Source organism: Pogona vitticeps, chromosome 1 (assembly GCF_051106095.1).
Source record: "Pogona vitticeps strain Pit_001003342236 chromosome 1, PviZW2.1, whole genome shotgun sequence".
In the NCBI taxonomy this organism is placed as follows: domain Eukaryota; kingdom Metazoa; phylum Chordata; class Lepidosauria; order Squamata; family Agamidae; genus Pogona; species Pogona vitticeps.
In genome coordinates this window covers 298,203,680-298,231,400 of record NC_135783.1, presented here as the reverse complement: position 1 = coordinate 298,231,400, position 27,721 = coordinate 298,203,680, and the positions used below count along the sequence as shown (strand labels likewise).

The 27,721-nt window shown below is 40.4% G+C and overlaps 1 protein-coding gene across 3 annotated transcripts in view; it reads right to left on the bottom strand.

Annotated features, from left to right (window-relative positions):
* Positions 1–27,721, bottom strand: part of SIPA1L1 (signal induced proliferation associated 1 like 1) — a 220,098-nt gene that overhangs the window by 12,140 nt on the left and 180,237 nt on the right. For all 3 annotated transcript variants that reach the window (XM_020788485.3, XM_020788490.3, XM_020788486.3), the window contains 5 exons: positions 26,441–26,559; positions 23,057–23,502; positions 13,587–13,823; positions 11,886–12,051; positions 4,419–4,641 (listed from right to left, as the gene is read on the bottom strand). In XM_020788485.3, coding sequence (XP_020644144.3) covers positions 4,419–4,641; positions 11,886–12,051; positions 13,587–13,823; positions 23,057–23,502; positions 26,441–26,559 — 1,191 coding nt within the window. The remainder of the gene's footprint in view (positions 1–4,418; positions 4,642–11,885; positions 12,052–13,586; positions 13,824–23,056; positions 23,503–26,440; positions 26,560–27,721) is intronic.

Sequence of the window (27,721 nt, the reverse complement as noted above, 5' to 3'; positions counted from 1 at the left end):
CTACAGGTCTACTCTAGAGTGACTTACTACATTAAGGAACAGTATTTCAACTAAAGTGACAATGGCTCATTAACCCATGAATGGGACTATCAAGCTGTTAATTATCAGATCCCAGTCAGGGTGATAAGCTAAACAAACCTGGTTGTGACAAGATTCCTGTTTATAGGACAGCAATCAGAGACTATCCAGGGAGACAACTATTTTACCTCCTAAGATATTACAAAAAAATGAGCTATTGATCTATGTAACGTAACAAGGAGCTTTGATCTTTTTCAGGTATTTAAAGATACACTGGAAAATTTTCACATAGCCATTTTCTCCTATCATACTGCCTTTTTAATATAGCAACCACTTTGAGATCCATAATACAGTGTAGTGGGATGCTGAAGTACTCTGAAACTAGTTTCAGTATGTTTCTACTCCAGATGAATGATTTGTGTCTATTCATTGTTTTGTGTAGGGTGTCTGAAAGGGGTTTAAATGGATTGTTGTGCTCTGTTGTTTTATATGTGTTTTAATATTAATTATATTTACTACTTTAATATAATCAGTGTTTAATTATTTTTTAATATTTGTATAATTTGTTGTTTTTAGCTTTTAAATACTGTTTTTTAATTATGTAAGCTGGGTTCTTTTAAGGACAAAAGTGGGATACAAATATTTTTAATTAATTAATTAGAGAATATGAGGGGGGGGGAGAGAGAGAGACTGTCCTGTTGGTCCTATGTAGAAAGCAGAGAGACACCGGTAGCAGATAACAGCATAAGTCACATTAGAAGATGAACAAGTAAGTGAGTCCCTGATATTGTGGCTGACACAGTGCTGCCAGTGCAGATACAGAGGGGTCTTGACTTAAGAACGGCTTGAGTTAAGAACATTTTGACTTAAGAACCACTCTCATAGGAAAATATTGACTTGACTTACATACTTAGATTTGAGTTAAGAACTGAAAAAAACCCACGTGGGAGGCAGGGAAAGTGCAAAATTTGAACTTTCAGTTAACTGTTGGCCAGTGAAAAGGGTGCCTGTCTGCTTCCTCACTCCTCCCAGCGTTTAGAGAGTGGACTGGGAGACAGTCTTCGGACTGCCTGGTACTGTACTGCCTGGACTGTATTTTCCCTGCCTTCCCTGAACCTTTCTTGACCTAAGAAAAAAAGAAACAAAATATCCCCCTCTAGTGGTCGAAGGCAGAATAGCAGCTTCCCATTAGTTTCTATGGACGGAAAAGAGCAGATACGGATCAAATAGTTTTCAATGCATTCCTATGGGAAATGCAGATTTGGCCTGAGAACTTTTTGACTGAGAACTGCCTTCCAATACGGATTAAGTTCTCAAGTCAAGACCCCACTGTATGGGGGCACAACTGGCATCTAGGCTGGAACACAGTCTTGTTCCTAACTTCATCTCCATGTTGTGCTACCTGTTGTGTGTCAGTAATTCTTTAAGATTAAGGGATTGTCTCTAGGCTGGTAGGAGCCAGCCTCGCAAAGCCTGGGAGATGGAAGTACTATTGTTCACAATGTGTTGGATCACTAATAACACATTGCAGTGGTTTCAGTTGGGAGATGTAGATGACTAATAAGAGGGTTCTTTCATTCTGTCTGCTGGGTCTTTCTCATACAAGGTTGTTGCCAGGTAGCAGTCTGGCTCTAACAATTTGCTCTTTTTTGCCACACTGACTAGGTATGCTTTAACTCAATGGATGAAATCCAAAAGTAAGTCACAACTAGAATAACCCCACTGAATCAGCTCAGATCTAGTGAGTCAACTCCTCTGTAAGTTCCACTGATTCAATCAGCTTACTCTAGCTGCAACTTACTACTGGATTTCAGCCTGTGAGTTTTAAGTCTATCCTGTAGTTTTGAACAGTTATATCAAAGAATTTGGCTACAATGGACTTGGTGGTATGTTCTGGATGGAAGCTGGAGAAAAGTATGTATCTGTTATGGTGAGTAGTATCCAGAAAGTATGCATGTTTGTGTAGACTTGTCCAGGCATAGACTGATGGAAAAAGAAAAGCTACTGAAGTCCTGGTGGAATTTTTCCAGTAATTCCTTGCCATGAGTCCAAATGATGATGATGATGACATCACTGATGGATTTGCACTCCCATGTCTGAAGAAGTGGATTTTGATCCATGAAAGCTCATACTGAAATAAATCTGTTCATCTTGAAAGTGCTACAAAAGTTTACCCTTCTTTTCCTTTTTCCAGCATGATGAGATAGCCTAACATGGCCACGTCTTTGAAAATCTGGGGAGGGGAGGGATTGTAATAGCTCCACTCACCTCCATAATCACTCTTCTTAGACTCTTATGTATGAAAAGTGAAAGTTCTGGAGGGGAGAGCTTCCTGAGGCTCTCCATGTGAACCAGAACTCTGTAAAATAATTTATATGGACAGGCCGTGTAGATATAGAAGGCTCTTCCCTTCAGATGTTTACCTTCTACATATAGAAAGTGTTAGAAATGCGGATGGGTGGGGCAGACCTAACATGCCCCTGTTCTTTTTATGATTACTGCCAATCACTTCTGATGCCTGGAATGGGCTAGAGTCAACTGGAAAGACGTGTGGTCTTTCTGTGAAAGGATGACTTCCTGCAGTGCTAACACTGATATAGCCGAGAAGAACGATGATCTTTTTGAACCCACATTAAATAACACTAAACATAAGTGAAACATTTAATAAGATATGAAGGATCCAAGAAATATTACTGTAAGTAATAAGCCAATCCTCTGCTCTCTGCTCTATAAAATAAACAACAGTCAACATTAATAGTTTATTCAAATACACCCTCACAATAATTCACAATAACAATGTTACTATACTAAACTTTGGACATTACACAGCAGACCTAACCAGAATGTTCTATAATGTTTGCCCAAAATGATTAGGCTAAGACTGACACATCTTCAAGAGGAAGGACAGCCACTGGCAATGGGATTCTTTGTGCCATCGGTGCTCTGACTTGGCACATCAGTGCTCCAGTCAAGAGAAAGTGTGCTGCTGATCTGAAAGTCAATGTGCTTGGTGTTAAAGTATGTAGGACACAAGCCATTTGGAATTTAATAGGTCAGGCCAATCACTTTTAGTTATGGTCTGTAGCTCAGAAAAAGTTGCTGAAGGCACAAGAGTAAATTTGCTCAGACTGATCCCTGCCTTCAGAAAGTTGGTCCTATATTTGGAATGTACTAAAACTTCTGAACAGTTGGAGGCAGCCTTAATCAAGATTATAAAGTGTATGAATAAGGAATAGCAGCCTGTATCTGTCCAGAAGTAGACAAGTAAGAAGTAAAGTGAATGTATGAGAGAAGCTAGCTTATCCTGAGTCCTTGGGACAGACTATACAGTGGTGCCTCGCATAACGATTTTAATTGGTTCCAAAAAAAACCGTTATGCGAAACATCGTTATGCGAAACACCATTTTCCATAGGAATGCATTGGAAACCGGTTAATCCGTTCCAATAGGCACGGATTGCCGTCCTTAAGCGAAAAAACCCATAGGAAACATCGTTATACGATACAATGTTTCCTCCATTGGAATGTATTGTAGCTGACTCAATACAGTACATTCCAATGGCTTTGCGAAGTCAATTTTTGCAAAATTAAGTGTGTCATAAAAGGGTCAAAAATGGTTTTAAATGCTTGGATTAGCTTCTGCACCCTCTAAAACGGATGCAAAAGTTAATTTGGCTTTGATCTGACTTTTCGTTAATTAATGGTGAATTTTTTCCCCCCAACTTTTGACAGCTGTCAAAATCTGACAGCTCCATTATTTCCTATGGGGGAAGAAAAAATTCACAAAAAATTAATGAAGACTCAGCAACTGTTCTAAATTCTTGGGTTCGTTAGAGGACCCCCTAAGTCGTGTGCAAACCTGATTTGGCTTTGATCTGAACTTTCGTTAATTTTTTGTAAATTGTTTTCTCCCCCATAGGAAAGCATGGAGCTGTCAGATTTTGACAGGTCCATTGGTTCCTATGGGCCGGAAAAAAAAAATTAACCATAAATTAACGAAAAGTCAGATCAAAGCCAAATCAGGTTTGCACATGACTTAGGGGGTCCTCTAACGAATCCAAGCATTTAGAACCGTTTTTGACCCTTCCAAGACACTTTTTTAATTGAAAAAAAAACCATCGTTAAGTGAAGCAGGGGACCTAAAATCGCATTCGTTATGCAAAGCATGGTCCCAAACTTCGCTAAGCGAAAATCGCCCATAGGAAACATCGTTATACGGTGCATATTATTTTCTAAAAAAACACATCGTTATGCGAATTAATCGCTAAACGAGGCAATCGTTAAGCGAGGCACCACTGTACTTTTTTTAAAAAAAGGATGGGGGAAGTGGAGAAGGAAAAAGGGGCCAACCAGCAACTAATGCATGACACTTTCTACACTCCAAAGATGGATCTATACTTACCATGCAAAGATTTCATTCCTAATGTGTATGATGGCCTTCTTAAGGGCAATGATTTGGGAAGAGAAGGGTATGTGCTGGTGAAAAGAACATCATTTGGAAGGGCTTGGTCCAGAAGAGAAGCTCTTGAAGGGAAGAAGTGCTCCCTTTGACTGCTGTAAATACTTTCATCTGACAGAGTCCTCTGCAATGCCCGCCTTGACGTGGGAGTGCTAGGGAACGGTGACTGAAATAAAAGAAGAAAAATGCATCAGAAACTACAATAGTATCCATCCAGCACAACACAATAGCTCTATTTAGACGTTACTTACCTAATTCTCTCCATGCAAGCAGGGAAGCACCTAGCGCAACCTCTGCCTGTCATCATCATCTCCACACAAACAGTGACACCCTTGCACAGAAGAGGTACTTGTTCATGCGAAGGCTCTCCATGGGAGCACAGAACCTGATTCTTCAGGTTTGCATGAGTTCATATGTGAACATCAATCTTCTCTTCAGATGTCACATTCCACATATAGCAAATGACAAGGGAGAGGTTACACACTTCCCTGCTTGTGTTTTGGAGAGAACAAGCTAAGTCACACCTGGCCAGGGCTAATATTACCTCTGAAGTTCCATTAAAAATATATGTTATTACATACCCTTCAAAAATGAAACTCAGTTTAAATTTAATGTTTTATATACATGGAGTCATTTCAGAAGTTAATGTTTACCTATACCTGAATCCACATAACGTTTAAACAAACTAATTCAGTGTTGTTGTTTAGTCGTTAAGACATGTCCGACATTTCGTGACCCCATGGATCAGAGCATGCCAGGCCCTCCTGTCTTTCACTGCCTCCCAAAATTGGGTCAAATTCATGTTGGTAGTTTCAATGACACTGTCCATCCATCTCGTCCTCTGTTGTCCCCTTCTCCCACTTTCCCAACATCATGGTCTTTTCCAGGGAGTCTTCTAGCATGTGAAATGAATCCAATCGTACGGTAGTTGGAGCATTCTTTGGCACTGCCCTTCTTTGGGATTGGGATGTAAACTGATCTTTTTCAATCCTCTGGCTACTGCAGTTTTCCAAACTTGCTGGCATATTGAGTGTAGCACCTTAACAGCGTCATCTTTTAAGATTTTAAATAGTTCGACTGGAATGCCATCACATCCACTGGCCTTGTTATTAGCCATGCTTTCTATGTCCCACTTGACTTCCCTCTCCAGGATGTCTGGCACAAGGTCAGCAACCACACTATCTGGGTTGTCCGGGACATCCAGATCTTTCTGATATAATCGTCTGTGTATTCTTGCCACCTCTTCTTGATGTCTTCTGCTTCTGTGAGGTCCCTACCATTTTTCTCCTTTATCATGTCCATCTTTGCACAAAAAGTTCCTTTAATAGCTCCAGTTTTCTTGAACAGATCTCTGTTTTGCTATAAGAAGCTGATGATCAGAGCCACAATCAGCTCCAGGTCTTGTTTTTGCTGACTATATAGAGCTTCTGCATCTTTGGCTGCAGAGAAAAGCAAAAAAGCAAAGCGTGCTGCTTATATACCGCCCCATAGTGCTTCAAGCACTCTCTGGGTGGTTTACAAGTTAATTATGCAGGCTGCACATTGCCCCCCCCCCAGCGAGCTGGGTACCAACCTCGGAAGAATAGAAGGCTGAGTCAACCTCGAGCTGGCTACCTGGGATTGAACCCCAGGTCGTGAGCACAGTTTTGGCTGCAGTACAGCAGTTTAACCACTGCGCCATGAGGCTCAGAATATGATCAATCTGATTTCGGTATTGCCCATCTGGTGATGTCCATGTGTAAAATGTGTTTCGGCCCCATGGAGTCTCACTTGTGGGGTTCCGCAGGGCTCGATTATCGCCCCAATGCTGTTTAATATCTACATGAGGCCACCGTGTGGGGTCATCAGGCAGTGTGCGGCTTCATGTCATCAATATGTTGATGACACCAGCTCTACATCTCCTTTTCTCCAACCACAGTGGATGCCGTTCTGTCCCTTCAGCGCTGTCTGGAGGCTGTAGTGCAATGGATGCAGAAGAATGGTCTGAGGATGAATCCAGACAAGACGGAGGTCCTGAGGGTGGGTGGCCCCTCCATCGGTAGTTTTGGAAACTCCCTCTCTTTTGGGGGAGTGACTCTCACCGTGAAGAGTGAGGTTCGCAGCTTGGGAGTCTATCTGGATTTGGCGCTCACAATGGAAACCCAGATGGCATCAGTGGTCCACTCTGCCTATTTCCATCTGTGGCAGATTGCCCAGCCACGTCCCTATCTTGATGTTGGGGCACTCACCACTCTGGTCCATGAGCTTGTAGTCTCGAGATTAGACTACTGTTATGCGCTCTCTGTGGGGTTACCTTTGAGGTAAGCTTCAAATGGTGCAGAATGCAGCGGCCAGACTTCTTGCTGGGGTGAGAAAACATCAGCGTTTTTCTCCCACTCTGGCTGCCTTGCATTGGCCGCCCATTCATTTCCGCATTGATTTCAAAGTGTTAATTATGACATATAAAGCCCTAAACAGTTTAGGACCTCGATATCTAGTGGAACACCGCCTCACACCTAGATCTACCCAAATCACTCATTCTAGCCAGGACGGGCAGCTGAGGGACCTAACGCCGAGGGAGGCCTGGAGAGAAAGAACAAGAAACTGGGCTTTCTTGCCAGTGGCCCCTCGCCTTTGGAACAATCTGCCCCCAGAGATCAGTCTGGCTCCCTTGCTGGGTGTTTTAAAGAGCAAACTTAAGACCTGGCACTTTAGGCAGACTTTCCCTCCTGTCATCACTTGAAAATTTTTACCCATCTTGAACTATATTACTATTGTTTTTTTTTTAATTATAGTTTTTATTCTATCTATTATTGTTAGCCGCCCAGAGCAGACTTCCGTCCAGATGGGTGGGGTATAAATTAAACAAACAAACAAACAAAGAGTCACCTCTTGTGTTGCTGGAAAAGAGTGTTTGTGATGACCAGCCTGTTCTCTTGACAAAACTCTATTAGCCTTTGCCTTGCTTCATTTTGAACTCCAAGGCCAAACTTACCTGTTGTTCCTTTTTCTCTTGACTCCCTACTTCAGCATTCCAGTCCCCTATAATAAAAAGAACATCTTTCTTTGGTGTCAGTTGTAGAAGGTGTGGTAAGTCTTCATAGAACTGGTTGATTTCAGCCTCTTTAGCATTGGTGGTTGGTGCATAAACTTGGATTACTGTGATGTTAAAAGGTCTGCCTTGGATTCGTATTGAAATCATTCTTTCATTTTTGAGATTGTATCCCAGTACAGCTTTTCCCACTCTTTTGTTGACTATGAGGGCTACTCCATTCCTTCTACGGGATTCGTGCCCACAATAGTAGATATGATAATCGTCTGAACTGAATTCGCCCATTCCCGTCCATTTTAGTTCACTGTTGCCCAGGATGTCAATGTTTATTTTTGCCATCTCTTGTCTGACTACATCCAGCTTACCAAGGTTCATAGATCTTATATTCCAGTTTCCTATGCAATATTTTCCTTTGCAACATCAGATTTTCCTTTCACTTCCAGGCGCGTCCACAGCTAAGCATCCTTTCGGCTTTGGCCCAACCACTTCATTAGCTCTGGAGCTGCTTGTCCTCCACTCTTCCTCAGTGGCATGTTGAATGCCTTCCGAACTGAGGGGCTCATCTTCCAGCGTCATATCTTTTAGCGTTTTGTTTCTGTCCAAAGAGTTTTCTTGGCCAAAATACTGGAGTGGCTTGCCAGTTCCTGCTCCAGGTGGATCGCGTTTAGTCCAAACTCTCCACTATGACCTGTCCTTTTTGGGTGTCCCTGCATGGCGTAGCCCATAGTTTCTCTGAATTACTCAAGCCCCTTTGCCATGACAAGGAAGCAATCCGTGAAGGGGTATGCAGTGTAGGAGAGGCCACACCATTTGGGGTAATCTGTCTGCAATTCTCTCTCTACTATCCCTATCTATCCCTACTTTGGGATCCTCAATCAAATAGAAACTTCTATGAGGAGGGAAGTACAGGTGGATGCTTCCCCTACAGAGGTCAAGCACTACTACAAGGAGGAAAGGGAGTCATGGCAGTGAGGGATGTTATGTGAGAGGGCTTACAAATGGAATAAGTATCCCCTCCGAATGCGGTTTACTTTGCTGACCAAAGAGTGCTTCTTAGTAAGTAGTTTCAAACCAATGAAGAAGGACAGTCTCACTGTCCTTGCTCACTAAGAGGAGACACTCCTACAGATTTGGCAATACTAACAACAGGGATCAGATTCACATACTTTGGCAGGTCATTTGCTTCAGGGAGTGGCAATCATCCATCATCTAAATAAGGAGAATCACTTGAGGGAGGACAGACTCCATTGATCACAAAGATTTCCACAACAGACATGTATTAACAGTTACTGGGGATAATCAATCACTTAAATGAATAAAGATTTTGTGAAAAGACAATAGTCTTTGTCTAATGGGTCACAAAAAAGGTGTTTATCTTCCCCTTCTCAGCAAAGCTAATATGCAGTTGTTGGGGGCAGTGGGGGTGGGAATCCTTGCCTATGGCAATTTTCCTTTGCTCAAAGGCAACATTGAAAGATAATCTGTATATAAAGCCTCCTACTTACAAGTTTTAATAAGCCTCTTTGGGTTTTGACAAGCAAAGGAAGAAGTTGCAAGTGCCCTCTTTTGCATCGTTGCTGTGGAAACCATTTAGTTGCTGACAACCATGAAATGTTAAGCAGTGGTTTTCAGCACACAGGTCTCAGAAATCAGGGTTCTCTCTCCAAGATTATTCGCTGGATGTTTTAAGATGGTTAAGTCATCAGTATTTCTGGTGAAAACCTTAAGGAACTGCTCGGTATGTATTTATTTTATGTGTACTCACTTTCAAAATTTTAGAAGCAATCCATAAAGTGTGGCTCAAATACTGAGGAAATGTCGAGCGCACTGTGAACATGCTGTTACTCAAGTGCTCTGATCAGAGAAGTGGAAAAGCCACTCAAGTGAATAAGGTGATATTTGGAACGCAACACTGATGGCTGGTAGCTCTTAAATAACTACAACTGTTCCCCATGGGTAAAAAAAAAAAAAACGTAGAAGTTATTATATGATTGTATAGCTGCTAAAGTACGGAAATCTTCCCAAAGTAGAACTATGCAAGAACGAGAAAGTGCAGAACTTATTCTATGAGGCTAGTGGCAATGCTATGATTCATGAGGACAATTCACACACTACTTAGGAGACCTTGCATCATTCTTGTCACCACAGATGACACTGTGAAGGTTTCCAGGACATACAGGAAAGATGCTATGATGTGGGAATTATATAAAAGAGAACATGTTAACATTTTCTCTTTGTTCTGATGTTAAATCACAAAGACATTTTCCAGTGGATCTTCTGTTACTGATTCAGATTTTATTCACCACGAATTTTATGTACAGTCACACAAGCCATATGCAGTTATTCTTATCCACATATAAAGCTCTCACAAAGAGTGCATCCCTCGTTCCCTTGTCCCCTGCAAATGGAAGGTGACAAGTCTGAAGGAAAAATCCTCTGCTTTGCTTTTCCAGAGTGCCAGCTCACATGAAGAGGCCCCCCAAGGGGAGCTGATGCCTCCCTCTTCAAAGTTGATGACTCCCATGTGTAGGAGGAGGATGGAACCGATGACTGAGGGGGGAAGGGCAGGAATGACTAAACAAAGCTTAACTCCCTTTAACAACAACAAAAGTAATAAAAATCTCTAAAAAAAGAAAAAGCTGTAATTCATGTAAACCATTTCTCTTGAAAATATGTTTACCATGAAGGGGCCTCTCCAAAACTCCAAACCTTAGTCAACCTCCTGGAGCTTAAAAAACAAACTTGGTGAACTAGGAGGTCATTCCACACGGAGGGACAAACACTACAGAGGTAACGTTTTCTCTTTCATCTCTTCTGACATTCAGAAACTGAGAAGATCTACTGTGGTAGATTACTAAGCAAATGGAACTGTACTAGGGGAGGGGAGAAGATATCTGTTAGATGTCCCATGGCATCCAAGGTTTGTCCTCCCTGTAGGAAAAAGTTAAAATCAAGACTTTTTCCTAGCCGACAGCATCACTAACAAAACAGGTATTATGTGCAGCAAATATTGGCCTGCATCCTTCCAGGGGCCTGACCTCACAAGGAGCAGTGCATTCTATATGTGTTTCCTTTTCTGATGCTGGTGCCCAATCTCTCACACAAGTAGAAACTGCTGTCCCCCCTCCCCCCTCCTTTTTTTTTGGGAGTGTGATGGTCTCCAGTTTGTGTATCTACAAGACAGAGATTGCCAGCACAGACATGGAGCAATCTGGAAGGCTCTGCATTTTCTCCTGCCCATTGTATGTTGTGAAGAAAATGTATTTTACACACACTACTACATATTCTGCAGATAAAATAAAGCAAAGTGTTCTGCTTTTCTATTGTCCCATAGCGCTTAAAGCACTCTCTCGGCAGTTTACAGTTTTAATTATACAGGTGACACATCCCCCCACCTCCACCACGCAAGCTGGGTACTCAATTTACCAACTTCAGAAGGATGGAAGGCTGAGTCACCCTCAAGCCAGTGACCTGAACCTAAGATCAAAGTCAGGTTATAAGCAGAATCTTCACTACAGTACTGCAGTTTTTAACCACTACACCACGGGGATTCTTAGAAACTCAGCAAAGGTTTATAAGAAATCAATGCACTTCTTATAAACCTTATATCAGTTAATGTGTAAAACTTGTAGCTCAGTTTCTCTTGTTACCAGGATGTTTTTACACTCAACAGCAATAGGCTTCTAGGTACAGGACTGAGTTATATTCTTTTGCACCTCACACCAGCCACAAAAGTTGATAGTTTACTTCGGCATCCATTTTTCAGAGTAAGAACATTATATATTTCTCTGTTAAAGCTTCAGCATTAAAAACCCCTCATTTTTCAGGCTTGATGATGTTTCAGAAAGGGCTTGTGGGGAGTTTGATATTAGAGCAGAGTAGTCTGTATATTTGTCTAAAGAAGTGACACAGAAGAAACTGCAGACAGCTGGTTATTTGGTTATTAGGTTAAAGCCCCAACAGCCCCTAGTTTAGCTGGGATCAAACAAAGATCATAAAAAGCAATAGACTTTGAATCTCTGCTTTGAAAATAAAGACATTCTTTGCAACCCAGAGCCATCTCTATCCAGTGCAAAGTCTACAGCCCCTTTAAAGCCTTTTATGGCCTTTTTTGTTGCCAGCAAAACTAGGGACCAAGCCACCTTAAATAGCCTGCTGTCTGCAGCTTCCCCATTACATCTTTGGACAAAATATACACTCCTCTGAGTTAACACTGAGCTTCGCTCGTCCTGTTTTTTTTGTAACATCATGATGCCTGTTGAAGAGCTTTTTTAAAAAAAATTGCACACAGAATGAAATTATCACAACATAGATTCTGGCATTTATCTTATGGATGACATAAATGGCTTCTTCATCTGATGTATTTCTGTTACACATACCTTGAAGTTTTTCTGAGACTCTGGTGTTGGGCTGTCCAGATCTATCAGCTTCTTCAGCTCTTCTTCAATATTTGACTTAGAGGCATGCTTTGGCGAGGCTCGAAGGTCTCTGGCTGATGCACGCAATCTAGGATGAGCCATTTCATTACCATCACTCTGGTGACGCCTTTAAAAAGAAGGAAGACACATATTTAGGCATCAAAAGTCCTCAGACAGGACGCCTCTAATATTCTGCAGTTATTTAGATAAAAGGTTTAGAGAGGAAGTGAGCATGTGGATGGGCAGAGGGACCGAGAACATTCAGTTTTCTACAACAGATTCATAAACAGAAATAATATACTAAAGGAATAAACCTATTTGGAACATCTGTTTTTCTATGTATGGATAATACATTCATCATAACAGCTGCAATCCTTACCACATCTGCTCTAGATCTGCCCAGCACCCACCATGCCTAAAGCTACTGAAATCTATTTAACACCATGGACGATAAACAGTCTGTGCCTTCGCATTAGTTAAAGTGCATGGCATAAACTGCACCCTCATATGTCCATGATTTGATCATTGTGGGTTACTGTGCTGTTGCCTTTCTCTGCTCTGCCCCTAATATAACCCATTATTCCAGCCATATACTTCCTTAACAGTTTTGACCCGACTATTTGTATTACCTCATGTCCAGATAAATATATTCCCTGTACTGTTTCTAAAGCTGTATTTTTGAAGATTGGCCTGTGACTAACTTCTCTTATTTTAATTTCACTTCATGTGCGTGACACTCAAATCGTTGATGAGTCTTTAACTAAAATAACCGCAATCATAATCAGTGAATTCCTTGGAATTAATACAGTAGATGTAACTTCTCTGCAACTATTTGGAAGTCCATATTTGAAAAACACTATTGGTGTGATCTCCTCTGCCAGCATTTCTTCACACTTTGTCAAAGGATTGCTGGCATTATCTGGTGAAATTCATATTTCCAATAATAAGAGATGTCTACAAATTTACTAATCAACCCTAAGAAGTAGGATGTCTATCCGGCCATAGATTTCATCTCTAGAAATCTCATTTGTATTGTAGTATGAAGATTTAAACACATGCCCACACACGCACATGCCCACACATCTCTATTCTACAGTTTCAGATCTACTACAAAACCCAGCACCAATGCAATGCTATACTAAGTTGTCTGTACAGAAAGAAGGTGATTGGGATAACCACAAATAGCTGATTAAGTGAAGCCAAAACTTGTGGATTGTGGACTACTAATATTTTTAAATGATTATAGCCTCTAAAAATCTATTAATTCTAATAAAAACAATCTTTTCAAGGGCTTTGAAAGCTTATCTTTCAGTCTGAGCATTTAAAAACTGTTAGGAATAAAATCTCACACATTATTGATTGCAGCCTTCAGTATTTTCTTTAATGTATTTAGAAATCTTGTCACAGTGAACATTAATAACTATAGAGAAGGACTTTCATTTAATTCCTTTCATTAACTATACAATTCAATTATTCGAACACTTTTAGAGACAACAGAAGTCCCTTTTTACAGAACTGCTAGAGAAATTACTGATCAATAATTAGTTTTAATTACTGTTCCATTTAATGTCCTTCAGAGTTTTCTGTGAGCTACTATGCATTTTTGAGATGTCCCCATGCCAAAAATTAACATGAACCAAAGTAGAACCAAAATGCTCTTACTTTCTTGAGTCCATAAACCCCACCGAATTTATTGTCCCTTCAGGTTTTTTCCATCCGATCAGGTACTTGCTAGTAGCACCCTGGCGTGGGTAGAAAGTCCTAGGGCCCGAGGAGGAAGAAGAGGAGGAGAAGGAGGGTGCAAGCTGTGGGGAAGTGGCAGAATGAAGCTCTTCTTTAGGTGAACTTCTGGCACTGGTAAAAACAACAGGACTGGCAGAGTGTCGAGAACCCATGGTACTGAGAGAGAAGCATAACAAAGACAATGCTTGATTGAAATGTACAGGTGTACATTGTATAACATTTATTCCAAAATTGCATTTTGTCACATGCAACACATATTCTTGCTGACTGCAAAGAAACCTAAGGATTTTTTTACTGCTGTAAACTTAAGCATTCACCTTATGAAAATCGAAGCTATAAAGCTTTTGTATCATCAGTATCAGCAGACTGACCCAGTCCTAGTTCATATTTAGCAGCGACCTTAATAAGAATCAGGACTGTGTGCAACAAATCTGTACATGGTTTCATTCATCGCAACATGAATAAAGCAATATTCTGAAAAGGGAAAGGTATGTGTGTATGTGTTTGTGTTTATGCGCAAGACAGACACAATATGGCACAACACTCCCAATCCGTTGTTCATGTTTGGCTTTCAAGGAGCAAGGTCTATAAAATCCCGTGCACGTATGGGACATGGATGTGCCTTGAGGAAGTAATGTCCTGAATGAAAAGTATAACATAGCCTAAGAAATTATGTATTGAGATTTATACAACTGTTGTTCTTTCTATTGATGGAATCATTATAAGTGCTGCTAGGGCACATCACACCCAGAAGGTTTTGCCTGGACTCTTCTGCCACTCTCTAGCAGCATCTTCCTTGGAAATACTCAGTTTTGGGGGACTTCCAAATGGATTGACATAATAAAGAATGAAGAAGTACTTCCCCATATAGGAAAAGAACAAGAAATACGGTTGATTTTTAAGAAACATAAGCTTTCATATCCTGGACACATAATTTGTCACGTCAAACATAATATACTGCAATATGTCACTGAAGGGAATATTGAAGGTAAAAATTGGAGAAGTAAAAGATGGATTTCTTGGGTAACATAAAAGGCTGAATGGGCCAAAATTCTGTTTCACAATTACATGCACACAACATACCCAGAGCAGTTGAGCAATGGCTGAGGTGGAAGTGCGAACCTGTAAGAACTCCTGCCGGTGCTTTGTGCAATCACTTGTGCTACGTATGCGTGACTGATTGCACAAGTGCATGGTGCAGTGGGGAGATATGTCATGATGGTAGCTATCTCAGCAACAGAGATGGCAATCAGAGAGAACAAGAGCGAGAGAGCAAGGCAAAGGGTAATGGTTGTGTTGGCTCTGGGATTTGCATAGCTATATTAAAAAAAAAAAGAGAAGAAAAAAAGTTTCCCACATCATTTCTTAATCTGAAACATCTCCCCCAACTAGTTAGGCAGTGCTAGAATACAGAAGGATGTGGCCAACTACTCATTCTGTCAAGGATATGATGCCCAGGATAGACTTCATAGATCATTAACCAATTTTTAAGTTTAAAACCTAGATCACTAACTAGTTTTACAGTTTAATACCTAAAACCCTCTCCATTCTATACATTGCTGCCTATATGTGCTTCATGTAAGTAATATTTCCATAAAAGATTTCAGCATTTACTACGTTATACTATATGGAGAACTGGGGTCTACTGAGTTCAGCAGAACTTACTCCAAGTAAGTGTACAAAGAATTGCACCTTTATTTCATTTACGTTCATCTATAGCAGGGGTGTCCAACCTTTCACCTTCCCTGGGCCACATTAGAAGATGAAAATTTGGTTTGGGCCGCATGGGGGGCAGCCCTAGCCGTCCTCCGCAGCCCAGCTCCAAGTGCGCTTACCGGCAGCTGCGATCTCAGGCAGCAGAGGTTGCCAGCTTCGACTCCGGTGGCTTTATGGGACCGGGAGGGGGTCACACAATGCAGTCACACAGCTCCCCTCCCCTCCTGCTCCTTCCTTCCTTCCCTCTCTCCCCCCCCTACCGTTGTGACGTGCCCCTGGCTGCAAGCGCCGGCAGTGTAACTTGAAACTTTGGAATTTCTTTAAAAATAAAAAATTGCACTGGGCCATATTACGAGCCGATCTGGGCCGCATGCGGCCCATGGGCCGCAGGTTTGACAAGCCTGATCTATAGTAAAGGTTTTATGCTATTTCTGTAATACATTTTAGGACAGCTAGCATTAGAACAGGGTGTATAATTCTGCAGCATCCAAATCCTATCCTCTGCCTTCCTCTTGCCCAATTTCAAGGAGATGACTCTTCCCCTCCTACTGTCAAGGAGACAAGATGGAGTATTTGTAACATGATCTTTGGGGAAGGGACGGAAGAGACAGTTTCCCTTTACACGAAATGCTCTTTCCCAGCTGGAATCTGCATCAGCATCACTGGGCAAGTGGTGGAGTGAAGGCTTTCTACAGGGAAGAATACTAGGATATCTACATGTTTGTGTGCTTGGACACAATCCTGACCTCCAGTAAGCATCACTTGGAACAGAAAAAGATGAGCACCCCTGAAGCTAGTACCATTTCCCCAAAAAGAATACCTTACCTGAAAATAACCCATAGTATGATTTTTAGGATGCTCATAATATAAGCCCTATCCCAAAAATAAGCCCCAGTTAATTGAAAACCTGCCCTTCACCATTGTGCCGCATTGTGTAGCAACCAGAAGACGACATGACCGTAAAATAAAACATCCCCTAAAAATAAGTCCTAATGGGTTTTTTGGAGACAGCCTTTTTCTGAATTAAAGGGGTGATATGACCAGGGCCTCAACCCAGAAAGATCTTCTTGTAAGTTCTGCTACCACAAACAACACTTAGCGTCTTTTATCTCTCTCTCTCTCTCTCTCTCTCTCTCTCTCTCTGTGTGTGTGTGTGTGTGTGTGTGTTCCGTGTCAGAAAGTCACAATTGATTCATAGTGACCTTAATAGGGCTATAAAAGTAAGTGAGATATTTAAGGAATGATTTTACCAGTTCCAATTAAAGGGCCAAGTGCTACTTACAACAGTGGTCCCCAACCTTGGGCCTCCAGATGTTCTTGAACTTCAACTCCCAGAAATCCTGGCCTATAGAGGTGGTGGTGAAGGCTTCTGGAAGTAGTAGTCCAAGAACATCTGGAGGCCCAGGGTTGGGGACCATGGACTTACAAGACCCAGTTTAGCTAGGAGGCTGACAAATGAGCTGTAGCTGAGAACTTCCCAAAAGCTGTACAGGCTTAAAAAATGTACAGCTTAGAATACCTAACCTGAAAATCAAGCAAAAACATTTTATAATCTATTATACTTGAGGAACATAATATTTAATGTATATTACGCAATAGAGTATCATATTTATGATGGGGTCACAATGGGGTCATGAAGAGTCAGACACGACTTAATGACTAAAGAACAATCATATTTATGTACAGAACTTTAGGACCAGATTTACCTAGAATGAAAACAGACATTCGGTGTTACTCATTGTTTTTTGTGTTCAAGATCTGAGTTATTAGCAGATAGAGTCCTTTTATAGCACTGATATTTAATTAAAGAGAATAATGCCTCCATATTTATGAAGCTCTCAGAGTAACAGAAAATCTGCACAGGGTACAAGACGATTGCTTCGTATGATAACGAATTCGCTTTATGATGAGGTTTTCGGAGCGATCTTGCGCTTCGTTTAACTATGTTTCCTATGGGCGATTTTCGCTTTACGATGTTAGGGACCTTGCCTTGCAAGACGATTAAATTTTAGGTCCTGTTTTTTGCTTTATGATGTTTTTGACTGCTTGGTCTTGCTTCGCTATACGAGTCTTTTAATGGTCTGTTTCGTTAGACGGCTGTCTTCGCTTGGGAACCGCGTTTCGCTTAACGAAGTTTCCTATGGCAATTTTCGCTTTACGATGACAATCCGTTCCCATTGGAACGGATTATCAGGTTTTCAATGCATTTCAATGGGAAAACGTGTTTCGCAAGACGATGTTTTCGCTTAACAGTTATTTTCGCGGAACAAATTAACAGCATCTTGCAAAGCACCACTGTATTGGCAAAGGGAAGTACAACAAAAATTTCATTCTAAATTTAATCTTGCCATTCTCCTATTAATTCTTAGGTTTATGTTTTCCTAAGTACTAGAGACAGTCCAAACTGAACAGCTGCATTTGGAGAACCTCTGTCACCCACACTTTAAAAGCTGTGGGACTGACACGACAATTCTTCTGCCTCAGCTGACCCTTCACTACACCCCTCTGCTGCCCTCCCCACTGCAGATGACTGCAAGACAGATGGAAAGTTTGTACAGGACCTGCTCTCCACCACCAAGAAGGCCAATTAGACCTTAATGTCTCCTTCAGTTCTAAACTACCATGTGGAAAGAAAGCCAATTAATATTTTGACACCAAGGAAATTAATTCAGACACATTCAGAATCAGGCAGTGGAAAGGAAGCTAATATTACACAGTGTTCAATGATGTACTCATTAATTACTACTAATGTTTCCTAAAGACACAAACCCCAATTTCTTCCTGCCTTACTTTCTTACCTTACTGCAAGTCTCTGCTCAGTCTGTCCCAAAGCAAAATGTTTTCCAGGGCAGCTACTTTAAAAGACAATATGAAGCCTACAGACATCTGAATACGGAAGATTTATAAGTAAGAAGGATAGGGAAGCAGATATTAAGATGCATATCCACTAACTTCTGAATGATGGATAGAGTAATCTTAAACTCCGATCCTCCATTACAAAAAGTAAAGACTATAAATATTGTTCAGTTTTAAGCAAACCAATCATGACTGCATTAAACCAAGACTGCATTTCAACAATTAACATTCCATAACATTGGTCTTTTGAAACCCTGAAGATCAAAGCCTATAAAATTAACTATATATTACAGCATGCAGTGTTCAATGATTCCTAAAGAACTGACTTCATCAATTTATATATCGTCCCAAACTTCTGATTAGTATTTAGTTGAAGTATCAGTCACTGCAGGGGGCACCCCAAGCTCTTCTTCCAACAATGCACTCACCAGCCCTTGGAAAAATCCACACTAAGCTTAGGACCCATTTAGAGCACAAACCACAACAGTGTACCAAAGGCTGCTGCTGGAACAAGAGGTTTCTCCCGGATGCATATGAAAGTATTTTCCACTTGCACACAGAAGACAGTTGAATATTGTCAACTGTATTTAAACGGAGAACTCAAAACAGTCCACACAAAAAAGAAGCAAAAAACTGCTATTGTACAAAGTGACTATTATATACTGGATCTAAAGACTTAGCGAGATAGCTGTGAGTTACTGAGCATTACACTAGTGCTACAAACAGATACACTGGCATGATTAATTTTCAGATCCAGATGTAAGCCCAATATTATACTGTGTTGCACAGTATAGCACTTGCAAAAGATCTTATATCTGACATATTTATATTCTTTTCCTCTTGTATGCTCAGTTCCCTGCAGAGGCCAAAATATTTGCTGGATGAAGAACAAAGAGCTCAAATATGAATTATAAAAAACCATGATGCTAATTTCTATGAGAGTAACAAGGCAAATCTTGACATAGGCAAATCTTTACACAATGATTTGCACAGTTACATGTGCAGATGTAAAATAATCTATGGAAAAAACTGATTAAATAGGCCAGAGTGTTTTAAGCTATAAAATAGAAGACTAAGGATGAACTACTAGGCAACAGACTCCTATGCAGTGCAATTCTTATTACACATTTAGACTAAAAATTGAGGCTAGTCTTATACACAGAAGTAAGCTGAGGAGAGTACAAAAACAAGTGGAGGGAAAAGCAGGGATCAAATTTTTCCTGCAGGGGTTTTGATCCCTGCTTTCCCTTCCACTTGCTAATCCTTAGCAAAAGGAAAGCAGGGATGAAAGCGCTACAGGATCGCTTGATCCCTGCTTTCCCTTCTGCTTGCTAAGTCCCATGGGGCTTAACAAAAGAAGGGGGGGAAAGAAGCACACAAACCTGTGGTTGTATAAGGGGGAGGGGATAAAAACAACCGTGCAGTTGCGGGATTGCTTTGATCCCTTCCCCCCTCTTTTTGCTAACCTCTGTGGGGCTTAGCATGAAGGAAGAAAGCAGGGATCAAAGCGATCCTGCAATGCTTTGATCCCTTTCCCCCTACACTTACTAAGCTCCACTTAGATTTCTTAATTTTGGGTTAGAAAAGTGGGGGGGGGCGTCTTATACAGGGAAAAATATGGTAAAACTCTCACATACTCCTTATCTAGCTCTCGTAACTGGATGCAATGCTAAAAGGTAGTAGTCTAAGCTGTGGTTAAGAGGTAAATACACAGTGCCCCTGATTTGGTTTGGTGGCTGATCTGGCACTTTAGATTGCATCCTAATGTCATCTTGAGAAATCTGGACCCTATCTGATTTGGTCCAGATCCTGAATGTCAGCAAAACAGAAATTAAATGAGACATTTAAAATTAATCTCCTGTTCTGTTGACATCAAAACTGTAAATTGCTGTATTGTTCCTTGCTACAGCCTCCCAAACTAAAATAAAAATTTAAAAAGGTGTGTGTTCCTTAGCAATTTGATTATTATTATTTTTCCTAAGACAGCTGAAAACGTATATTTAAAAGAACACTAAAACTAAAAACCACAATAAATTACAATATTAAATTACAGTATTAAATAAATTAACAGGCTAAAACAAACACAAGTTAAGGAGGTTTAAACCATTTAAACCAAAATAACAACAACAACTACATGCTGTTAAAAGGCTCTGTTTTGTGGCCAAAGACCAGTTTAAATAAAAATGTCTTTGCTTTTGAGCCAAAGCACAGGAAAGAGGGGGCAGTTCCATAGCTTGGGAACATCCACTGAAAACATCTCTGTTGTCACCAAATATGAGGGACAGAAAGAAAGGTCTGTCCTGAACATCTTAGGACTCAGGGATGCCCAAATGGGAGATAACAATTCTTCAGTTAGCCTGGATCAAATCCGTATAGGGCGTTAGAAGGCATCACACCCACTTTGAATCTGCCTGGAAAGAGAATGGTAGCTAGTGAAGCTGTTGCAACTAGCTCCGGTCAACAGCAACATTTTGAAACCACTGGAGATTCCACATCCAAAGTCAGCCCCATGTAGAGTGCATTTCAGTAATCCAAACTAATGGAAGTGAATGATGTGTTACCATGCCAGATAAGACTTCTCCAGAAATGGGTGCAGCCAGCCCACTCATTTAACTGTGAAAATGCACTTCTGGTCTCAAACACAATTTGGCACTCAGGGTCAGGGCTGAATCTAGGAGTGCATCCAACCTGTGACACTGAGTTCTTAGGGGAGTGTAACCCTATCCTGCACAGGTTGAATCCTTATCTCAAAACTGCCTTTTGATTTACTAAGGATCTCTTGTCTGGATTAACGTGTTCATCCTCATCCTGTTCTATTACTGATTCCACATACTGGTTTATAAGTAAGAGAGCTTCCTCTATTTCTCCTGGAAAGGAGAAACAGAGTTGGGTATAATCAGTATATTGGTGGCATCAAATCCTCAAACTTTGGGTGACCTTTCTCAACTGTTTCATATATAGCAGAGTTTCTTGCATAGCAGGGTGGGGGACCCAGAACCTGAGAGTTCCCACAGGTCAGTGACCAAGAACAGTAAAACGGTGCTTCCATCTGCGAGAGGCAGCCCAGAAGGATACCAAGTTCAGTGGTATAAAAAACACTGAGAGGTCCAGTAAAAGTAAAAGTACACAATCCACCTGCCCAAATCCCAACATTGGTTATCTACTACTGTAAGTTGATCAAAGCTGACTCTGCCCCATAACTATGCTTGAGTCAGTCTGAAATGGACCTAATAATCTGTCTCTTTCAGGAATCCCTGGAACAGAGAAGCAACCACATGGTCTAGTCCCTTGCTTAGAACTGAATATTGAAGACTGACTGGTAGTTATCCATATGGTGTCATTCAAGAAGGCTTCTTTCAGCAACAGTTGTACTACAGCCTGCTTCAGGCATGCTGGAATCCTGTCTTGATGCCATCAGGCAGTGACCCCTCCCCTAAGCCATTCAGTTAGTTACCACCACCTCTGCTACTTTATGAGTCATGAAAGTCAAGAAGTTCAGCTTAGCTCTTTGTCTAAATGAAGGGAAGAAACCATAACAGGACATTTTAGCACCTTTTCCTCAACCCAAAATGAGACCTTCATACTGCCTTGCTAGTAGTCTGCAGGGAAGGATCCAACACCACTATCTCACCAAGGTATTGGTTGACCTGGGATGACATAATAAATCTCCATTTTGCATTCTCCTGCCCCCTATTCCCCCTCCTTCTCCTCCACTGTTGCCAGCATAAGCTTCTTGCAAGAGGCAGACTGAGAGCTTGATGCCAGATGAAACTAAGCACTCTTAGTTTTTGCACTACAAGGCTGTATGCTTTTTACCAGGCTGCTGGTTCTTTTCGGACTAGATTCTGAGCAAAGATCAGTCTGCTTCCTTCTGGCTCACGGAATTTGTGTACCTGCATTATTTCTATGGAGATGGCTCTTGATTAAATTACACTACAATATTAACAGCTGAACTGAAAGTATAAATGATAAAGTTAAGACAAAGGGGAGATGTAATAAATTAAATGTAGTTCTTTGTAGGCATGGGACTTTGGGATTTTTTTTTTAATACAACCCATAGAATTCACCAGGAGTCTGGAGCTAGAATTCTGGAGTGTGTAGCAAGATAAAAAAAAAACACAACACACACACACCCTACAGCTACACTAAATCCTCAGAAGAATTTCAGTACTTACACATGCCTTGGCAAATCTCTCACTGGAGATAGCAGTATTTGCTGAAGGAGAAGGAAAGGGTAGGAGCGGCTAAACTCCATGGGAGCTGCAAAAGTTTAAGGGATTTGTAGTCTCTCTGCTCATTAGGCGCTGTAAAGGGTCGAAAGTCCTCAAGAACCAACTACTTTACCCCAGAACCAAACCTGGCCCTCTCATTTCCATCCAAACAAATCAGGCCCAAAGGGGTGTATTTGGTTTCCTATTCAGCCAATGTGAAAGGGCAGCTATAAGCTAATTGAAATGAAAGTGTAGGTGGGGAAAAGCATTTCAAACATGAAATCCTGAATGTTTCCAATACCTAAATTTGCACCTTATACATACCGAATGGGTACAAACTGTAAAATGCCCTATGTACTATTGTAACATTCTGCTCAGTTCCCACATGATCTTAAGCTCTCCCAGAATAGAGAAAACAGGGAGGGTCCCATCCACAAAAGGAATGCTCAGACTTATTTTCCATTTCCAAACGCTCTGCACAGTGCCTCTCTTCAAAGAGGTGGACTGCCAAGAAACATGTTTATGTTATTTTCCATAACACCCACACTTCACATCTGTTAGAAAGATACATAGAGATGCATCAATCATACTTTTAAAGAAAATTACCTTGCATGGGAAACAGCATCACTAAGACTAAAAGCACTGTTCTCTCTTGTCAAAGGATTGGAGGCTGGTTGATTTTTGGTATGAATGTCCAAGCTTAATGAAGATTCTGTCTTTCTGTCCATCATGTGGCTTTCTTTTTCTAAAGTTCGGTCTGCAATGGAAACTACTTCACTGGAACTGTGCCACAGTGGTGCCACTTTCTCTTTCACAAGTCCTGATCGGGGAGATGTTGCTGAGTTGCCCAGGGAGGCTGTGCTGCCATGGCTGGGGCCATATGAGGTGGTATCGATGCCACTGTCAGCAGAAGTGCCTTGAAGATAGTTGTAGCTATTCAGCTCTGACTCAGTTCTGTCTCCACTGTCGTACCACTTCTCATCACTATGGATGCTAGAAGCATTGCTGGAGAGAGTATTGCTGCTTGAATGGCTGGAGTAGTGGCTATCAGACTAAAAAAATTGCATTAAATTAAAGGTTTGGAGAGGGAACAAAATGCAGTAAGAATTTCATATTGATAAAGGCAAGTGTGCACTGCATAGCTGTATCTAAAAAAAAATGCTCAGCTCAGGACTCAAGTTACAAAATTAGTGCTGTCTAATGCTCATCATGGGCCATTTTATAAATGAAAATACACACCCACCATATTTTATATACGGTAAGCTGGTTTTCAAATTCAGATAAACCCAGTCTAGATTTATCATTATAAAAATGTAACATACTCCTTTTAAAACACTGCAGAAAAATAGTTCTGCAGAAATAGTATACCTCATATATACTTAGAATCTGCAAATAATTAGTTAAATGTTGAGTTCTGACAAGCTATGTCAGTTAAATGATCATGATGATTCTAAAAAGTGTACTTGATACTTCAGATGTTACAGAATGTCTGAACATACAAGACATTCTGTGCACAAAACAAAAGACAAGAATATACAAAATTATTTACATTTCCTGGAGTTTATGAGTGTTCGTATCAAAGTTATCAAAAATCTCTCAACTTGAGTAGTTATATGCAATTGGTTTGTTGAACCAATTAAGCAAGGAGTAACTCAGAACCTAAGAAACGAAACTGAAGAGTACATATGGAGAATGTCAGACAGGTAAATATATACAATATTTAAGGATGCATTAAATAATTCAGCTTAAAGAAGCTGTAGTACTGTGGTTATATTAAAATACAGTAATATTACTAGAAAATAATTAAGAATTTTGTACTCACACTAAAACATACTAATTTTAAAATATTACTAATATGTAGTATTAAATATACAGCTTTTGAAGATTTCAGTACAGTGGTGCCTCGCTTAGTGATTGCCTTGTTTAATGATGTATTCGCTTAGCGATGGGTTTTTAAAAGAATTTTCCGCATCGTTTAACGATGTTTCCTATGGCCGATTTTCGCTTAGTGATTTCGGGACCATGCTTCGCATAGCGAATGCGTTTTGGGTCCTCCTGTTTCGCTTAACGATGTCCGTCAAAATCGGGTTCAATGCATTTCAATGGGGGGGAAATTCGCCAAAAATTAACGAAGACTCAGAACAAAGCCAAATTAAGTTTGCACACATTTTACAAGGTGCTCTAACGAATCCAATCATTTAAAACAGTTTCTGACTCTTCGTTAATTTTTGGTGAATTTTTTTCTCCCCCATTGGAATGCATTGAAGTGCCCGTTTGACAGCTGTCAAAATCGGGTTCAATGCATTTCAATGGGGGGGAAAAATTCACCAAAAATTAAGGAAGAGTCAGAACAAAGCCAAATTATGTTTGCATACGTTTTACAAGGTGCTCTAACGAATCCAAGCATTTAAAACAGTTTCTGACTCTTGGTTAATTTTTGGTGAATTTTTTCTCCCGCATTGGAATGCATTGAACCCGATTTTGACAGATGTCAAAATTGGGTTCAATGCATTCCAATGGGGGAGAAAAAAATTCACCAAAAATTAACCAAGAGTCAGAACAAAGCCAAATTAAGTTTGCACACATTTTAGAAGGTGCACTAATGATTCCAAGCATTTAAAACCGTTTTTGAACCTTTTAAGACACACTTAAAATTGCAAAAATGGACAGTGCAAAACCATTGAAATGCATTGAATAGGCTTCAATGCATTCCAATGGGGAAACATTGTATCGTTTAGCGATGTTTCCTATGGCGATTTTGGCTTAAGGACAGTAGTCCGTTCCTATTGGAACGGATTATCCAGTTTTCAATGCATCTCTACGGGAAAACGTGTTTTGCTTAGCGATGTTTTCCCATAGCGATGTTTTTTTGGAACCAATTAAAATCGTTAAGCGAGGCACCACTGTAATTTGGGAAGAATTCAGTTATCAGATGAGTTCATTCCTTTTTTTGAAGCAAATGTTAGCTCCTTCCTTCATTATCTGCAATTTCAGAATAGTCCTCAAGCTAAATAGTGCCTGCTGCTCAGAGAACATTGATAATGGCGCGGCTAAAAAATTCAAACAAACAAACAAACAAACAAACAGAAATAGAATATTTGTAATACTTTAAAGACAAAGTAGTTAATTTCAGTGCAAACTTTTGTGGATCACAGTCTATTTCTTGTGTTTCAGGAACTGCATGGTCCATGAAAAGTTCACACTGGAATAAAGTGGTTAATATTTAAAGGTGACACAACTCTTGTCTTTATTTTTGGCGAATATTGTAAGGGTTAACCACTGTGCCAGGAGCCTCAAGATGCAGTGGTTAATCTGCAGTACTGCAGCCAAAACTCTGCTCATGACCCAGGTTAAATCCCAGGAAGTTGGCTCGAGGTTCACTCTGCCTTCCATCCTTCTGAAGTTGGTAAACTGAGCTTGCTGGGGGAGGGGCTATGTGTAGCCTGCATAATAAAATTGTAAACCACCCAGAGAGTATTATAAGCAGCATACTTTGCTTTAAGACTTGGCCTTTATAGGGAAAAGGATTCAAAATAAGAATTTAAATCCCTGGAATGGGAATAAGAAATATAAATATATAAGATTACCTTAAATCTCTGAAGTTGAATATATGGACTAAAAATATCAAATTGTTCAACTCTGCCCTGTAAAAAAAACCTATTATACTGTATGTAAAAGATGGAACTCATTAGAAGGATATGAACATGAATCTTATTTCTGGAATCATAAAAGTTCTCACAAATCTTTAGCCAATCACATTGTACTCTGGAGTAAAACCTTGCTTCTGAGTTGGCAGGAAAATGTTTCTATTAATAAATTTATGTTAGAGCTGCCTTAAAATACTGAGGTCAGCTGGATGGCTGCTTTCTCCATACTCTTAACAAGGAAGTATAGTTCAGGAAAAGCCAGGCTTTTAAAGGATATCTTACCTTTTGAAGAACTCCTGAAAGTGCAAAGTACTTTAAATAACGATTTTGAAAGTGAACTTACATGGCCTTGCTTATTTGGAGACAAGTGAACTACCGGATCCTGCCTCATCAGTCTCCCAGTGGGGCTTTCTCTGAAGGACGGCAGCACTTTTGATACTGCAGGGAGATGGCATGTTGGTTCTGCAATACAGCACGCAATACAGCATTGGTCTTCACTTTATCCACTGTTTGGTATTAAAAAAAATTGAGAAACTGCTGGACGTCTACTGAGAACCATGTGCAAATATAACATCTCTTCACAACAGTTGATGATCTGGCACTGTTTGTTTAACATAGAAGACTCTTAATATTTTTAATTCAAAGGCTTGCATCTCCTTGGTGTCCTCCTGCAGACAGAAAACTATTTGATCCCACAGAGGCATCCATCTGTGGAACAGGGAAGGAGGAGATTTCTGGCATCTCCTCATTCTCCACTTGTGCTGTATTTCACATGGTTCTGAAAGGTCCCTCGTGCCTACAAAGAGATCTGTCTTGAGAAGGGAAAGCAGAGGGTGATAAGGAATGTCTTAGGTGTTGAAAGTAAACTACTGCTTTCCTCCTGCTTCTGGTTACAGTAGCTTCCGTTGGATCAAAAAGCTTTATGTCAAATGAGAAATATGACTGGACACAACTCACAATTACTAGAACTGATGGTTTAATTTTTTAAGTGAGAGAGAGCACTTCTAATTGCCTTAAAGAAAGATGGTGGAAGCTGACAGTCAGATCTATTCACATCAAAACTACTTTCCTCCCTCCCTAATTTCCATTTTCTGCACTTTGATATGGGGATGACTTTACTTTTCATAGCATAACTTTTCGGCAGCTCAGTTAAGTGCCAACATCAACGCACAATAGAGGATCTGCAAAGGTAATTCTGAAAACGATTAACTGTACACACGGTGTTACCATCTCAGCAGTATAAAAGCACATATGATTAAATCATTCTGCCAAAATGGAAACTAGAGATCAGTATCATCAGTTTTTTCCTGTTCAGCCAATATGGGGGATGGAAAATCACCAGATGGTTTTTAATAATAAACCTCAGAAATTTATAGGACAAAAGTCTGGCTTTTGAATTTGAGAATTGGGCTTCATTTTCCAAATTCTTTGGGCATTAACTGAACAATGGAACCTTAAAGCCTGCTTTTCTCAAACAGTAGCAGACTATGCTATACAGTGGTGCCTCACTTAGCGATGTTAATCCGTTCCGGAAAAAACATCGCTAAGTGATTTAATCGCTAAGCGATATTAAAAAGCCCATAGGAACGTATTAAAACTCATTTAATACATTCCTATGGGCTAA